Source organism: Eupeodes corollae, chromosome 3 (assembly GCF_945859685.1).
Source record: "Eupeodes corollae chromosome 3, idEupCoro1.1, whole genome shotgun sequence".
Classification (NCBI taxonomy): domain Eukaryota; kingdom Metazoa; phylum Arthropoda; class Insecta; order Diptera; family Syrphidae; genus Eupeodes; species Eupeodes corollae.
The window spans coordinates 80710156-80727397 of record NC_079149.1 but is presented as its reverse complement, the minus strand read 5'-3'; the positions used below and the strand labels follow the sequence as shown (position 1 = coordinate 80727397).

Sequence of the window (17242 nt, the reverse complement as noted above, 5' to 3'; positions counted from 1 at the left end):
TCAGCTTTATTTTATTTATTTATGACATTTATTTTATTTATGTATCTCTTTTATTTTAAAATAAAATCTTTCTAACTAAAACTAAAAACAAATCCATTAAAACACGAAAACACAATTTTTCTTTCTATATTCACAAGTTAAAAATGGTTTGGCCAGTGGCCGTCTACCAGATTGACAATGTATTTAAGTTTAATTGTATAATTTACCTAGTTGTTTAATTAAAAGTCCCCTTCGCGGCTACGTTGTCTATAGCGCAATGCGGTTTTAATATATTTATATACAATTTTCCAACCTACTTTTCCATTCAGAACTTCCAATGTTTCGGCCAATTCTATCACAGCTGCTCCAAAATATTTTATACGAAACTCTTTCAAAACAGGACATTTTGCCATGCAGTGGTGTACATTTTCACTCTCATTAAGATTGCAAAGGTCGTATAGGATAGGCAGATCAGTTCGATGCGGAATGTAATTTAAATCCTCTAACTTTAAATATAGCATTTATAATACTTATGGGGAAATGGTTGAGGAGGCATGTTCCTTCTTGAGGAGCTAAATTTAGTTGACTGTAAATCATTCTATGTTGCGAAAATTGAGCTTCCTCTTTAAAACTTCTATACGCGACATGGCTTAACTTATCTATTTTTGTTTTGAAATTCTCTTTTAGATCGGAAAGGCTTATACCGGGTAAAAATTCGATACTTTCACCTAATCTAAGAGCCCACTCCTTCCACTTTTTGACTAGATTACCCCTGAGTGACAAAATCTTTTTAAGTACTTGTCTCGGCAATCTTTCTTCGTCTATTTCCATTACCTTAATAATGTATTCAAAATGCAGCTTTAAGGTCCTTAAAAACAATGAAGGTTCAGTTGTTTCCAAATGTAGCATATAAATAGGTAGCCGAAAAATGCGCTTTAAGAAATAACTGAGGAACCTTTCCACCTCCTCGTATTGGCAATATCCCCAAACTTGCGCACCATAAAGCATTATAGAAGCTGCTGTCGCATGAAATTTGTTTAGCTTTGAACTATGCTCGACACCTTTATTATCAATGCAACGTTTCCACACAGAAGAAACTGCTCTTTTCCATTCAGTTATCTTGGACTCAAAATGCCTTTTTTCATGTTGAGGTTAGATGTTATTAAAACCCCTAAGTATTTGTACTCTCGAACAATTGCAACATATTCACCTTTGTACATTCTTTTTTCATTATGTGCATATCTTAATCCTCCGCCCTGAAATATCATAATTGTAGACTTCTGTAAATTAAGTGACAGATTCCAATTTTCACAGTATGCCTCCAGTCTGTTCACATACGCTGCATTCCTTCCACCGATTTAGATAAAAACCAATATCATCCACAAATAACAGACCTGGTATTCGAACTGGATTCCTCCTCCGACCTCCTCCAAGATATCATTGATAAACAAAACAAATAGTAGTGTGCTCAACACACAGCCTTGTTTAACTCCCATTTCTGTCAAAAACTCTTCAGATATATACCAAAAACACTCTAGTAAAGATATAAATCCTTCATACGTATCACCCTCCAAAACCCATTTGTTTACATTGTTGTATTTGTAATGTGGACGAATTCAACGAGAAAAATTGAAGTGTTTTCACGCATCCATAGACACACTAACTGAGTTTTTTGGGGAAATTTAATAAATTAGAGGAGAAATTACACGCACACTATGAAAAAGTTTATGAGGCTGATTTCCGGTTTAGCTTGTAGGCAAACCAAGATGTCTACCGAGGATTTATATCTTTATATGGAGTGTTTTTGATATATACTGCCCATCCCATACGTAGGCCACATTATTTTCATAGGTACGTCGCTCTGACAAGGGTAACGACTTTCCTTGATACTTCAAGCTTATAAAGCTTATAAAAAAGCGCTTCACGGGCTATTGAATTCAACGCAGCTCGAAAATCCCCAAAAAAGGCTTAAAGTTTTTGTTTCCTTCTTTTGAAGTCCTTTGCCATGTTTATCAAACTGAATACTTGGTCTATAGTCGAAAAGCTCTTTCTAAATCCTGCTTGAAATGCACTAAGAATTTTCTTTTCTTCGGTCTAATGTGTAAGCCTATTAAAAATAACAATATTTCGTTTTGTTAAATGTGCACATATTCGAATTGCATTGAACATCTTTACTTTAATAAAAATCAAAAGAAATTGGTTTTTTTGATTTCATTTTTCCCACTGTTTCTTAAAAAATCAAACCATTAATTCAGATATTGAAGTCCTGCAATCTTTATAGAATATCAAATGATCCATGCAATTTAAATAAAACGTTTTAACTACTTATTATTGTTAAGATGTAAAATGGAACAATATTGTTAAAAGTTTATTATTTTTAAACATTTCTTCAGATGCACATAATATAAAAATTGGCGTCTTTTCTTTTATAAACATTTTAATTTACACTTTTATCCGGTTATATTGCCCATGAGAATATTGACTATTCAAGATCGGATGTTATTTCTTGACATAATTCTAATAGCTTATAATTTAATGTCAGTGTGTGCAGAGTCAATCCTTATGGTCATTATAAACGCTTATATGCCCTCCAACCCTTTAATTTAAAAATAACGTCAAACTTCCCTATAACGAACTGCTACATAACGAAGATCTCTCTATTGCGAATTCACTTTAAGTACACATTTTTTTATTTACTTTTTTGGTGTGTTTTGATCTCCTTATAATGAATTTCAAAAAAGCGATTTTTTCTCTTCAACGAACAAATTTTGTTGCTGGAATTCTAAATCTCATACGTTTTTGTTTTTACATAACGAATTTTTTTCAAATAAAAAAAATTAAACCTTATAAGGGTATTTCCCAAGATTTTAAATGTAAGCATTCTATGTTCAGGCTTCAGTGAATATAATTGAAAATGTCTCGAAGTAGCATTTCTCTTCAGAAAAAGATAATTAATAAAGTTGAAGAAGGATTGACTAAAAAAAACAGATATTGCTAAGCAACTTGGAATTCCTCCCAGTAGCTTATGGAAAATTTTAGAAAAGAAAGCAGCGATTTAAAGAAATGTAGAAGACAAGGAATTAAGTACTAAACGCAAAAGACATCGAAAATCTTTTCAAGGATATTGATGAAGCACTGCTGAAATGGATAACCGCTCATGGTAAAAATCTTCCTATCTTCGGACCATTGATGAGACAAAACGCAAAGGAGTTCGCCCATGCAATGGGGCGCGAAGAATTCTAAGCAAGTACAGGATGGTTGAATAAGTTTAAGAAACGGCACGAAATCGGTCAAAAAACTCTATGTGGGGAGAGTGCAGATGTGAACACACAGGATCGTGATGATTTTGTTTTAAATGTTTTGCCACGATTGGTAAAAAATTTCAGCAAAATCGACATCTTTATTGGTGAGGAGACTGGTTTGTTTTTCAAATGCTAAACCAATAAAACGCTGGCATTTAAAAACAAGAAAAGCTTTGGTGGAAAACAGAGCAAAGAGAGAATTACTGTCCTTGTTGCAAGCAATATGACTGCGTCGAAGAAGCTTAAATTGCTTGTTATAGGGAAGGCCAAAAATGCAAGATGTTTTAAGTAAATAAAATCTCTGCATGCAGATTATGAGTTCAACAAAAAAGCATTGATGACAAGCGAAATTTTTACAAAATGGCTTTAAAAGTTGGACAAACAATTTCTTTCGAAAAAAAAGTACGGTTCTTTTTTTGTTGACAACTGCACGGCGCATCCTAAGAATGTGAAAGATATATTGAAAAACATTGAGCTTGTCTATTTTCCTCCTAACATGACTTCTTTACTACAGCCAATGGACCAAGGCATTATCTGCAACTTAAAACAACATTACAGAAAACGTATTTCAACGAACATATTGGCACAAATGGACCAGAAAAAACCTGTTTCGCTCATAGACTTGCTACAAGCCGTTCGAAATCTAAGCAAAGAATGGAATATAAAATGGAAGAACGTAATCCAAACTAAAATCACCGTCTTCTTTAAATTCTTCACAAAATTTGTATAACGAATTTTCTATATAACGAAATAATTTTCTGGTCCCGTGTAAATTCGCTGTAAGGAAGTTTGACTGTACGTAAAACTAAAATAATGCGCACAAAAAGTATATAAGTTAATAAGTTTAAATGCGTATATAACTTACACTTTTTGAAACTGTCAGAGTATTCAACATTTTACATTATGCAGCTAAAATGTATAACTTTCTGGCACACCGTCTATGTTTATATATTTTCTAAAAATATTTTATTATTGTACATTAGATGTATGTACTTGTGGTCTGAAATTTAATCCGAAAGTTAATAAATAATAATTTAATTTTTTTCTCAGGCACCTTGATCGGAGTGTTCCTGCCATGTATTCAAAATATTTTTGGTGTCATTCTTTTCATCCGTTTAACATGGGTTGTCGGAACCGCTGGAGCTGTATGTGGATTTCTTATTGTGCTAACATGCTGTTGTGTGGTAAGTTTGTTGAAAGGTTTAAGTTTTTGATTCATGCTTTACCACCGATGTTAAAGTTTGTATAATAAATCGATGTTCCGAAAGATATTGTTTACGCATGCAATTATTTGCTTACCAATTTAAGATCATAGTATTATATAAGTTCCCCAATCTATAGGACAGTCGGATATGGGCGTTGAAAATACCTGTATTTCGATTTAAATGTTAAAAACGAGGGTATGCAGTTCTAACTAGTCCTTGTGAGTCCAGAAATAAAACAAGGATTTTCGAAAATTGTAGCTTTGGAAAGAAAAAATTGTTTTGTTGTTGTTTTGTTTTACTTAGAATAAAAAAAAAAGTGGAATGCAAATAGTGCCAATAAAATGTTTGGTATGTTTTCTTTTAAATGTAAGGCGCCATATTGACAAAAATGTAGCATATAGTGTGTGTACCGGCAACTTTTATCGAAAAAACTATAAAACTTTTTTTAAGGCCTAAAATATAAAGAACCAGTCCAGTAAATGTTTTATTTATTAATCCCAGCTCAAAATTTTGCTTTTTTGTTTTTGTTTCAACAAATGCTTAATGCACAGTAATTTTAATTGAATTTATATTTTATTAAATTTTTGCTTATTGCTTTTAAAAAACTAAATTTTTCTTAAACCTCCAAATATCTAAAATCTAAAACCATTACAAATGTTACTTCAGCTCTCATAGAAGTAAGTATTTTAAGTTAGTGTTTACAACACTTCCAAGTCCAATAATCTTGCAACTAGACAGCATTTAAAACCATAACTGTCCTATCTCATTCCGGATTAAGGAATTATCATGTTTTTTTAAAGGTTTGCGAAGTTACGTTTTGTTGATTAATAAAGTTTTCCAAAAAAATATTCTACAATACAAAATGGTCAAGTGATGTTCTACGTACATATATGTTTGCAATAACATACGAAACACATAGAAGAACACAAAAATACTTGAAGCCTACAGAAAGTATAAAATTCCCTCTGAGAGCATAAGCCATTTATGGTATCCAAATTGTTCTTAAATGAAAATCCTCGCTGTCACTTTTTATGTGAAAACAAAAATCACTTTTAATAAAGTTGAACCACATAGTGTGCGAATTTTGAACTCATTTTGTGACATGGATTATGTTTTTAATTTGGTATTTAGTTTTATAAATCGATGAGGAGTAAAATGAAAAGTGTATGGAGTAGGGCTAAAGGATGCGCCTAAAGTCGCAATTTTGTTAGTTTTTTTTAATTATCTGAATCTGGCACTTCCGCCAGTTTGTCTACATTTTCGTGAAGGTGTTGAGCAAATTGCAATTGACAGGAATCAAACTTCCCTTCATAAAACAGGCAGATATCAAAAAACAATACTTTTTCATAAATTAACAATTTAAACATTTAAGTGTTATGGTACATCTCAGGGCAAATTATCTGCTTTTCTTATTAACTTCCCATAGGAAGTTATTGTAATGGGTCCGATTTGTCGAATTAAAAATTTTGACATTTCTCGACGTTTTAAGGTCCCTTGAGTCGAAATAAAAGAAAGAAATATGTCTGTGCGTGCGTGTGTACGTACGTCCGTACGTTCGCGACGTTTTTTCGTCGTCCATAGCTCAAAAATCAGAAGAGATATCGACTTTAAGTTTGTGTATAAGAAATAAATGTTGTTATAAAGACAATATTGCAGAAAGGGCTCTCAAGAAAATTGCGTGGGTGGTTTTTTTTTACGATAGTAGTTTAAAAAAAGGGGAACATTTTGGTTTAACTAAAACATTACTCAAAGTTGGTAAAAATTGAATTTCGAAACTAAAATATGCTTTTGAAATTGAATTGAAAAATTCTAAATTGAATGGAATTATAAAACGTTGCATTGTTTCAGAAGTTTAATTTGTTTTTAATAATAAAATCAAGCTCCTTTAGAATTTTGATTAAAAAATTTAAATGTTTAGCTCAAACATAAACTTCGATTATCACAAAGTCTAAGACAGTCAAATCTACAGGGACCTAAGTCAGATGCTTTTGAATACTTTCTTACATTGCGGTTGCATTACAGATTAAAGCTGACCATAATGGCTGAAACACAAACACCCTTCAGCTTCGGCTTTGCTTGACGTTTATGAGTTCAGCCATAGGGATTCAATGCATGTTATCACAATGAAGCTTCGACCTAACGTTTCATTTGACAATCGTAAGTAAATAACGTAATGTGGCTCCAAACGGAAGCTCTAGTTCAAATTTGCTGAACATTTGCTTTGTCTGACAGCTCAACAGCTGTAAAAAAGTCAACAAAAAAATTACATTTGTTTTGGAGGGATTCCCATTGGTTATTATAGGCTGTGTAAGCTGCTTCCGCGATAAATTTAATTTTTTCGATTTGAAAACTCATTTTTTTTTATTTTGAGAAAAAATGACAAATGCTAATGACAGAAGTGTCATTTTAGAAATGACATATTGGAAGTTTAGTTCAAAGCAACCTCAAAGCAGGCCCAACGTAACGCAGACGAAGCCGAAGCTGAAGCTTTTTTGTGTTTCAGTCATAAGTATTGCCAGATTGAAAACCACACGTATGAAAAAAAAACACCCATTATAAAATTTCGACTTGATCGATGATACATATTTGATAGGAATGTTGTTTCAATAACTCCACGAAAACTTTAATCATATTAGAATATGATTAAGAAATTAAATAAATCAATACTTAAAATTCCTTTAATTGAATTTTATTTAACAAAGTTAACTATTTAAAAAACACATTAATCTCTGTTTTCGATTTATTTTTAGACTATGTTAACGGCCATATCAATGTCAGCAATTGCTACGAATGGAGTGGTACCGGCGGGAGGCAGCTACTTTATGATATCAAGGTAAGTTTGGACAGTAAGGCGCCAGTTATAGTTATCATTGGTTTTCATTATTGAAAACAAACATTGGAATTTTTTTGACAGATCGTTTATAGCTATCGTTAAAAATTTCTGTCATTGAAAATAATTTGCTTATTGAAATCCACCGAAAAATGTTTACTGACAGAAAACTGTCATTGAAATTGTGTGACATTAGAACACAAATCACTTTTGAACATTAAAATATCAACTGTTTCGGAAAATGAATTTTCGTCCGGAAAATAGAAAAACACATTTTTAGAGTAAAATAAATGCGAATTTATACTTTTTTCTTTAAAAAATTCTTTGTGTGATTTTCGATCGATCGGTATTAATTTTCATTTTTAACCAAAGGGAAACACCGTCAAATAACGATTCAAAAATTTTTCCGGATCGATTTCAATGATAGCTATAACTGGCGCCTAAATACAGGAAGCGCAGAGTTGAATTTTTGGAAATAATTTGAATTTCATGCACATTAAAACAAACTAAGCATATCTTAGTACGGTAAAAAGTTCAAATTGACAAATGTCAATTATGTGTTTATTTAGGATATGGATTAATTTACAGAAACTAGACATTGATATTATGGTTTTCAAATGTCCCAAAGATCAGAAGTTTTCACGTACTAATTTTGTCATTTTATATATTTTGTTTTATTATTCCTTGAACAAAGTAAATAAACCAAAATATATTTATTTTCTGTTGTTCAATTTGTACACAATAACTTTGTAAGAAGGAACTTAACTGCAAAAATGTGTAAAGAACAAAAATTGTCTACAAAAACCTTAAAATCACTTAAACGCCTTTACTGCATCTACGCTGTAACTTGCCATGATGATTTGACTTTAGTGCTTGTTTAAAAAAATATAATTTGACAGAAAGTGGAACAATAATGGCTTCGTTCAATCTCGTGTTGGAAAGGGTATCTTGGATAGGTGGATTTTTAGATACCTTGTTGAACGAGATATTGAGATAGCTGTGAAAAAATAAAAACAACTTTTAAGTGTTCACAAAAAGCAGCGAGATATTTAAGCTTCGAAGTCAAAATTGTTGTAAGTTAAAACATTTAATGGATAATTCAGCTTCTTCATTGTCTATTATGTACAGAATATACTCAAATACAACCTTAACTAACATTTTGAATCTTTTTGTTTACCAACAAATCCAAAAAGCTGAAATCAATTTTCAAGTTTCTTAAAATTCAACCATGTGTTGAATCACCTGTTCTGTCAAATACCTACATACCCTAGAAATTCTTGGATACCTTCGAATTCCTTTTTTGAAATCTCAGCTGTTTTTGATCACCTGTTATTTTACACGTAAAACACTAACAAAAAGGTATCCGGATACCCTATCTGCCTGAGATTGAACGCATCCAATATGGCCACCACGACCTGTCAACGTATCCCTGTTGGAATTAAATTTACTTAATAAAAGTCAAATGGACAATTAATTGTGACATGTACATTCCTCTTTCGAGGATTGATAACTCCATATTCTAGTCTGTTTTCAGTAGAGTACCTAATAATAAAATAATTTTGATAATATTCTAAAGTTTACATTTGGTAGAATGTCTTATGTCTAACTTATGTCTTAACAAAATTTGGCAGGAAAAATCAAATTGCTTTCATAGGATAGTGATTTCTATAAGAATGGTCCTTGAATAACGACGTATGTATTTTTGTTTTAATAAAGATCTCTTGGGCCAGAATTTGGAGGAGCTGTTGGAATGCTGTTCTACACGGGTACTACACTGGCGGCAGCTATGTACATTGTGGGAGCAGTAGAAATTGTACTCGTAAGTACCATATATGTACAATACCAACAAAAAAGCCTTATTAATATGTTTTCTTTTGAAATTTTTCTTTCAAGACCTATATGGCACCTGGACTTTCTATATTTGGAGATTTTACAAAAGATGCCGAAGCAATGTATAATAATTTCCGGGTCTATGGATCCGGACTTCTTGTTGTCATGGGTAAAAATCTACTATAATTATAATTTTTTGGACTGATTAATTAATTTTGGAATGTACTTGAACTATAGGTCTTATTGTATTTCTTGGAGTGAAGTTTGTCAATAGATTTGCAACGATTGCATTAGCCTGTGTTATATTCTCTATCATCGCAGTTTATATAGGAATATTTGATAATCTAAATGGAAATGAAAAACTTTAGTAAGTACTTAATATTAAGTAAAAAAAATAACTTATCTGTTATTTGAATCAATAATTTAAATTTAACATCTTTGTTGCTTAAAATATAGTTTTGAGCGAATTACCTGGTCTCATGCATCGATTAAGGGGGATGAAATAGATGAAGAATCTTGTTAATAATACTTAACTGATGGGGTTATAAAATGTTTGTCAAACAAATCCTTATTAATTGTAAATGTTCGCCTACATAACCATTAAAGAAATATTTAGCCATTAATGATAAAACGGTTTTAGGGCTTTCACATCACGTTTTTTTTTGACAAGTAAAAGGGTATTTTATAACCACGTGTGGACCAATCAAAGTTCAGATTCAAAATCAGCACCAAATATTAACTTCAAAACGCACTTTTTCAAAAAACATCACAAAGACCAAAATGTATACTCACAACTACGGAAGCAAAAAAAAGGGAAAAAGGAAAAAATGCTAACACGTCAAAACTAAAGATCTACGACCTATTTGTCTATCATTATTTCTTCTTAAGACCTTAGAAAGATTCATTGATATCCATTTATGGTCAAATATTAATACAAGACTCAACATGCTTACAATGTTTTGGAAACGACAATACACACATTAGTACGCTCCATCGAATACTCCCTCCGCTATAGAGAGTTCACAATGGTTGCTTTCCTTGACATCGCAAGCGCTTTTAACAACGTGGACACATTTGCAATCAAATTTGCACAAACATCTCTGAGCGTAGAGGGTTCGCTAAGGGAGTTAATTAATTTAATACTGACTAGCAGAATAATTAACTCAAAATTGGCAACTCTTCTGCTAGAAAATTTGTTAGTAGAGGGAACCTGGTGGTGTCTGGATGTAGAGGGTTTTAGAGTGGTTGCCTATACGCAGCCCAGGATTAATAGGGGGCTAGAGGGGAGTGCAGCCCCGGGCCTCGCGGAAACGAGGGCCACATCCCAATAAGAAACTAAAACCACGATATTTAAACTGTACAATCTAATAAACCCCAAATATAAAAAACAAAATTAGTTGGCTCCACAAAATCCAAACTCGAAGCTATATACCCCAAAAACGTTAAAGCCATATAGCCCAACTCACAATTAATCCCTTAAAATTTAAACCCACATAGCTCAACTCGCAAGTATATCCAAAGAAAAAAATCCATCCAATTAATCCCAAATCCAAAAGACATTTAATTCAATGCACATCCCCTTTTCCTTCTTTTCGACTATTCATGGCTCATTTTTATATGAGCATCACTTCACTGTACACTTTTATAAATATATTTGTTTAAATAATTTGAAAACCCCGTAAATTTAACACTTGTACTCAAAAACGTCTTTACAAAATAATTCTAGCAACAAATTTTTAAGCTGCTTAGCTGATCGAAATAAAAAATTTAATACTCGGCAAGAAGCTTTATCTTTAAAATCGAAAATTATTAAACTTTAAAATGCTTTTATGGGGGAAAGAGATTTTAAATAGATTTGACGCCACCAATTCATAATTGCAAAAAGTGGAACTAGATTTAAACCTAGCTAAAAACAAGATGTTGTCTTTGATTGAAAACTACATGAAATAATTTTTCACAAATTGAAATCGAATCGAAACCCTTGAGCAAAGAAGTTAATCATGAATTTTCTGATTTCAATAAAAGAAAAATTACAAAACTAGCCCCGGGCCACATTTTATTTAATCCGGCCCTGCTTCTACGGAAGACTTGACTATAGCAGTCTAAGGAAAGTATATTAACAACCCAAAAGAGCTCTCACAAAATGCCTTGGATAAACTAATATTTTGGGCTGATCGTTGTGGACTGGGTGTCAATCCTCTAAAACCGAATTAGTCCTATTTTCGAGTAAATACAAAATTCCAGAATGTTAACCCTCCCCATATTAACGGTATCTAATTAAAGTTTGTGGACGAGGCTAGGTAGCTGGGTCTTATTATGGCCAAAAAACAAAATTGGAAACGTAATATACAACGAAGAGTCAAAAAAGCTACTGCAGGGATCTGAAAAAAAACCATTGGTAATAAATGGGACTGAAATAAACTCTCGTTCCGCTAATTATAAACTATCCCAAGTGGAATTTTCGGTGGTAAAAGAAATCTTTTCCTGACTTAAAGAAAATGTGATATCAACATCTGATATCCGTATTTTCTCAGATAGTTAGGCAAATTTCTAGACCGGACATTGTCTTATAGGAAAGCAAGCGGCTATGCGTATTTATAAATGACTTTTGCAAAAAGCTTTATGGTTTCATTGACTTAAGAAAATAGTCCAATTAATAAAGGTTTTCAGATAAACCCGAAAAACCGAAAAAACCGTATGTTTCTCTTCACTGCCGCTAGAGTTAATTTATAAACTATAACAGATACGAAAAAAATCACGGAGCCTTTTTTTAATAAAATTTAATGAGCTTTAATTTTGTGTAACAACATTTTTTGATACGACAAATAGTTTTCGAGATAAACGTTAGAAAGTGAAACAATGTCCATGTTTCTCTGCCGCTGGAGCTCATAGAGCCCACGTCGGATTCTTGGGGACTTTTTTTTGGGTCATCACCAGACATCCCTTAGTAAGTGTGCCAATTTTTGAAACTGTTGGATTTTTTTTTGAGCTGAAGGCAATTTTTTTCGTTCATTGACTGGACTAGAAAAGCCTCAAGATTCATGTGGTATCATGACTGGCTTAAGTGTGTCTTACTCCATCACGGGTTGGCACTTTAAGAGTATGTTTTATAAAAAAAGCTTATTAGTCAAGGATATGTAAATTTGATTACACCAAATAACATATAAGTTAATTTATGTTTAAAGAAAAAAATTAATAATAATGAACTATCTTAGCATGTGCGTTCTCGGCAAACGTTTACTGAAAGACGTTCCTTTAGAAAACTGCACTAAAGAAGAAGGTGGAATGATATACAACGCATTTTGTCCGGACGGAATTTGTGGTGAATATTACAAATGTAAGTTTTTAAAATTGATTAATTTTGGTTTGATTTCATTAACTTAAGAATGATTTTTTTTTCTATTTCAAGTGCATAATGTCACAAAGGTAAAAGGAATCAAAGGTTTATCGAGTGGTGTATTTTATGAAAATATTTTACCATCGTTCTTAGAGGTAAGGAAATATTTGTGTATACATTGTTTTGAATAATATAGGTTATTGACATATGATAACTATTTTTTGATATTATTATATTTTAATAAATACAATTGTTTTTGTTTAACTTCTTTTATTTCAATAAGATTATTATCGATTGCTTTAAATATTCGATAAAACTTTGCATTCAAGAGTTTCTTCAATAATTATTTCATCTTGACGCTAAATTAAATCAACATAAACTATACTAATAAATTCTAAAGTGAATTCTTGGTTCTTTTGACAATACAATGAAAAAAGCTCAAATTTCTGAGTTGTCATAAAAAGACGCCTCTTTAACTTCGGGACATTACTCTAAAGCTTTTTTGGCTAAGACTTCTTTATTACATCCCTATTCTGTTATCCATTTTTGTGTGAGAGTATTCCTTTAAATTGTCTTCATTTGAAAAGGCAAGCTTTTTAAAAAAAATATGCTAAGCTTGAAACCATGAGAAAGAATATTCTTCGATAAATGTATTTAATAACCAAAGTTTACTGAACTTAACTTAGTCAATAATGTTGATGTTTAATCCTGCCAGGATTATTGATCCTTCCAGATAAACTGCTTCTGGACTTGAATTTATTATTTTTATGGAGTTGAGTTGACAAATTTTTGGTCTTATTAGTAAAATTTCAGATTGGTTCTATTTCATTTGGAATACATTTATTGACCCTGATTGTTTTGTCTTCAATTTATCTAGAAAGGGCAATTTATTGCTTACGGAGAAAATTCCATAGATCGTGGTTCACCTGGTGACATTGCATACAAGGAAATTTTGGCAGATATAACAACATCGTTTACCTTATTGATTGGAATCTTTTTCCCATCTGTAACTGGCAAGTTATTTCTTCGCGTTGATATTAAATTTCTAAGTATGTAATTTGAAATCTTCAATTTTAAAGGTATCATGGCTGGATCCAATAGATCTGGTGATTTAGCCGATGCTCAAAAAAGTATACCAATCGGAACAATTTGTGCAATCCTTACAACTAGTACGGTCTATTTATCATGTGTGATGCTATTCGCCGGTACTGTTGACAACTTACTTTTGCGTGACAAGTATGAATTTATATATACCGCTTGAATGTTGTAGAAAGATGAACGTTTATTTAAACTTTTCTCAGATTTGGACAGTCAATTGGTGGAAAATTAGTGGTTGCAAATATTGCATGGCCAAATCAGTGGGTTATTTTGATTGGTTCGTTCTTATCAACGCTAGGTGCTGGTCTTCAAAGTTTAACAGGAGCCCCACGTCTATTACAAGCTATTGCAAAAGATCAAATTATACCATTCTTAGCGCCATTCGCCGTATCTTCATCAAGAGGTGAACCTACTAGAGCTCTTCTTTTGACAATTGTCATTTGTCAATGTGGTATATTACTTGGTAAGTTTAATTTATGAGAAACTAGATATGTCATGATCAAACATAATATCATAAATAAAATTGATTTTAGGTAATGTGGATTTACTGGCACCATTGCTATCTATGTTCTTTTTGATGTGCTATGGATTCGTCAACCTTGCCTGCGCTGTTCAAACACTTCTACGAACTCCAAACTGGAGACCACGTTTCAAGTTTTACCACTGGTCACTGTCCCTGATCGGTCTGACACTCTGTATTTCCGTAATGTTCATGACATCGTGGTATTTTGCTCTCATAGCAATGGGAATGGCTATAGTTATTTATAAATACATTGAATACAGAGGGTATGAACCTCAAGATACCTTTAAAATGGAATACATTTAATAGTAATATATGTATATTTCAGAGCTGAAAAAGAATGGGGAGATGGTATTCGAGGAATGGCCCTAACGGCCGCACGCTATTCACTTCTTCGATTAGAAGAGGGTCCACCACACACCAAGAACTGGCGTCCACAAATTTTAGTCATGGCTAAATTGAACGACAATCTTATGCCAAAATATCGAAAAATATTTTCGTTTGCAACACAACTTAAGGCTGGAAAGGGTCTGACAATTTGTGTATCCGTACTTCCAGGAGATTACAATAAAATAAATTCACAAGCTACACAATGCAAACAATCACTTAGAAAGTTAATGGACGACGAAAAAGTTAAAGGCTTCTGTGATATTCTAGTAGCTCGGGAAATTGAAGAAGGAATAAGTTCTGTGTAAGTTTTACGAACAAATTTACCTAATATATTAAGAGAGTAACAAATCTTTATTATTATTTTTCTTTTATAGAATTCAAACAATTGGATTAGGTGGAATGAAACCAAATACCGTTATTGTTGGATGGCCCTATAGTTGGCGACAAGAAAATAAGCAAAGCTGGAGGACATTCATTCAAACTGTTCGGACAGTGGCTGCTTGTCATATGGCCTTGCTTGTACCTAAAGGTATCAACTTTTACCCTGAATCTAGTCATAAGGTAAATATCTGCTGTTTTTTTTAAATATCTTATTGGAAATAATATATTGTGAATTTCTTATCAAGATATCTGGTAACATTGATATTTGGTGGATTGTACATGATGGTGGACTGTTGATGCTGCTACCATTCTTACTGAAACAGCATCGTACATGGAAAAACTGCAAACTTCGAATTTTCACAGTTGCACAAATGGAAGACAATTCCATTCAAATGAAAAAGGATCTAAAAACGTTCCTTTATCATTTGCGAATAGAAGCTGATGTAGAAGTTGTTGAAATGGTGAGGAGAAAAATGTTATAAGTCTTATAAAACATATATTCAATAAAACGATTTTTATTTTTAGATGAACAGTGATATTTCAGCATACACGTATGAGCGTACGCTTATGATGGAACAGCGTAATCAGATGTTACGTGAATTACGATTAAACAAAAAGGATAACTTTAAAGTTGTAAGTTGATTTAAAAATTTAAAAAAAATTTGTGTTGTTTTAGGAAAATTTAAACAAAAATAAAACGACTAAACCAATCAAAACTAAGATCGATACATGTGGAAATTCAATGTACCCAAGGAGAAAGAACTATAAAAGTATAAAATCTTGAAAACCTAAATGTGTTAACAAAAAAAAGGAACGTTTTCAATGAAATCGAAAAAAAACATAATTGCTGTGACAACCCTCGAAAATAACAATTCAGAATTTAAACATTTTGGTAAAAAATACAAAATAAATTAATGTTTCCACAATTCATACCATCAAATATTTGGTAAACGGGACAACAAAAATAAGTTAGTTCTAAAAAATTGAAGCAAGCTTAAAAGGGGGGGTAACTTACTAGAAGCCTGGTAACAACCTTTAGAGTGAAATTCCAAATTTTGGAATCTTACATTTACAACAGTGCTCGTGTTTAAATTGATTTATGTTTATAAATAAACACTTGCTTTCTTTATTTATGAAAATACGACCTTAAACATTTTAATTAAACATGTTTTCAACAAAGTTTTAAGAAATATTAAAATAGGATGCATATTCTATGAAATAACATAATACAAAATTGTTTAGCAACATATTTTAATATTCAATCAAAGCATTATTTCATTTAACGTAATCATTAAAACACACAAACTCTTACAGAAGAAAAAGTTTATAACCATAATATACATTTATTAAGTTTTGCATTTCAAGTGTATTTTTTAATAAATATCTAACAGAACATAACTTAAATTCATTAAACCATTATGTGTTAAAAAAAATTTGCTTGAGATTTAGTAGTTAAAGAAACTCATTTGGTTGGAAGACACGTTGTTTTTATAACAATTTGACTTCTTTTTTTAAGAATTTTATAGTTTTAAAGTTCTTTTCCGTAAAAAATAAAACAAAGGAGTTCCACATTTACCTTAATCTTTTGGTTTAACTTGAGTAATTGTTTGCATGTGCAAATCTCATCGATTGGTAGTGGTCGCTTTTTCGAAATAATATCCCTGCACGTTACAATAAATAAGACTCCCTATTTAATAAAATTTAATTAAGTTAAATAAGTTTTTTTTTAAATATAAAGCGAAACCTTTCTTTATGTTCCCTATAATCTTCATACCTTCAGAAATTTTAAACTAATATCTGATATCAAAAATTACATTTTTTCCTTTAACAATAAAAGGTACAAACATTGGTGGACATTAACGAGAGCACATCAGGGGAGGATAAATTCCCTCTGGTAATACAAAGAATTAAAAACAAAATAAATGAAAATTTGTTTGTGAGAATACATAGATTCTATTTTTTTAACCGCCTTCATTCTTCCGAACTTTTTAAATTTTTTAATTCATCATCTTTCTCATTCAAACAGAATCATTTTTTCTTCAGAAAAAAAATCGCATCTACATACATTTCTACTTTTTTTTTCATTTTAATATTATTAACGTAAAAATTAGATTTATAATATTTTTGAAAAACAGTGATGTATAAACTTAGAAGGTATTTGTCAAATGCCATTACATCTAATATTTTCATAGAATGAACTCCAATGTTTATTCTTTATTCTTAAGGCAATTACAATTGTTTTGTCGGCCAAATAGTTCTAACAATTCCGGCACAATCTTACCTCTTAGCTCTAAATTACCATTATTCAAAATATGTACATATATATATAGTGTACGCCATTGGTTTCGTAGGACAGCCTTAATGGTGTAG

General features: G+C 31.7%; 1 protein-coding gene across 3 annotated transcripts in view; it reads left to right on the top strand.

The window, feature by feature from the left end:
• LOC129949303 (solute carrier family 12 member 7) overlaps nucleotides 1-17242 on the top strand; it is an 81247-nt gene that overhangs the window by 48738 nt on the left and 15267 nt on the right. For 2 of the 3 annotated variants that reach the window (XM_056060684.1, XM_056060683.1), the window contains 16 exons: nucleotides 4332-4465; nucleotides 7237-7319; nucleotides 9033-9135; nucleotides 9210-9315; nucleotides 9384-9513; nucleotides 12362-12483; nucleotides 12556-12638; nucleotides 13361-13496; nucleotides 13563-13719; nucleotides 13785-14044; nucleotides 14115-14367; nucleotides 14430-14792; nucleotides 14866-15052; nucleotides 15118-15333; nucleotides 15398-15505; nucleotides 16710-16766. In XM_056060684.1, the coding sequence (XP_055916659.1) occupies nucleotides 4332-4465; nucleotides 7237-7319; nucleotides 9033-9135; nucleotides 9210-9315; nucleotides 9384-9513; nucleotides 12362-12483; nucleotides 12556-12638; nucleotides 13361-13496; nucleotides 13563-13719; nucleotides 13785-14044; nucleotides 14115-14367; nucleotides 14430-14792; nucleotides 14866-15052; nucleotides 15118-15333; nucleotides 15398-15505; nucleotides 16710-16766 (2498 nt within the window). The remainder of the gene's footprint in view (nucleotides 1-4331; nucleotides 4466-7236; nucleotides 7320-9032; nucleotides 9136-9209; nucleotides 9316-9383; nucleotides 9514-12361; nucleotides 12484-12555; nucleotides 12639-13360; nucleotides 13497-13562; nucleotides 13720-13784; nucleotides 14045-14114; nucleotides 14368-14429; nucleotides 14793-14865; nucleotides 15053-15117; nucleotides 15334-15397; nucleotides 15506-16709; nucleotides 16767-17242) is intronic. The other variant, XM_056060685.1, reaches the window with a different exon arrangement.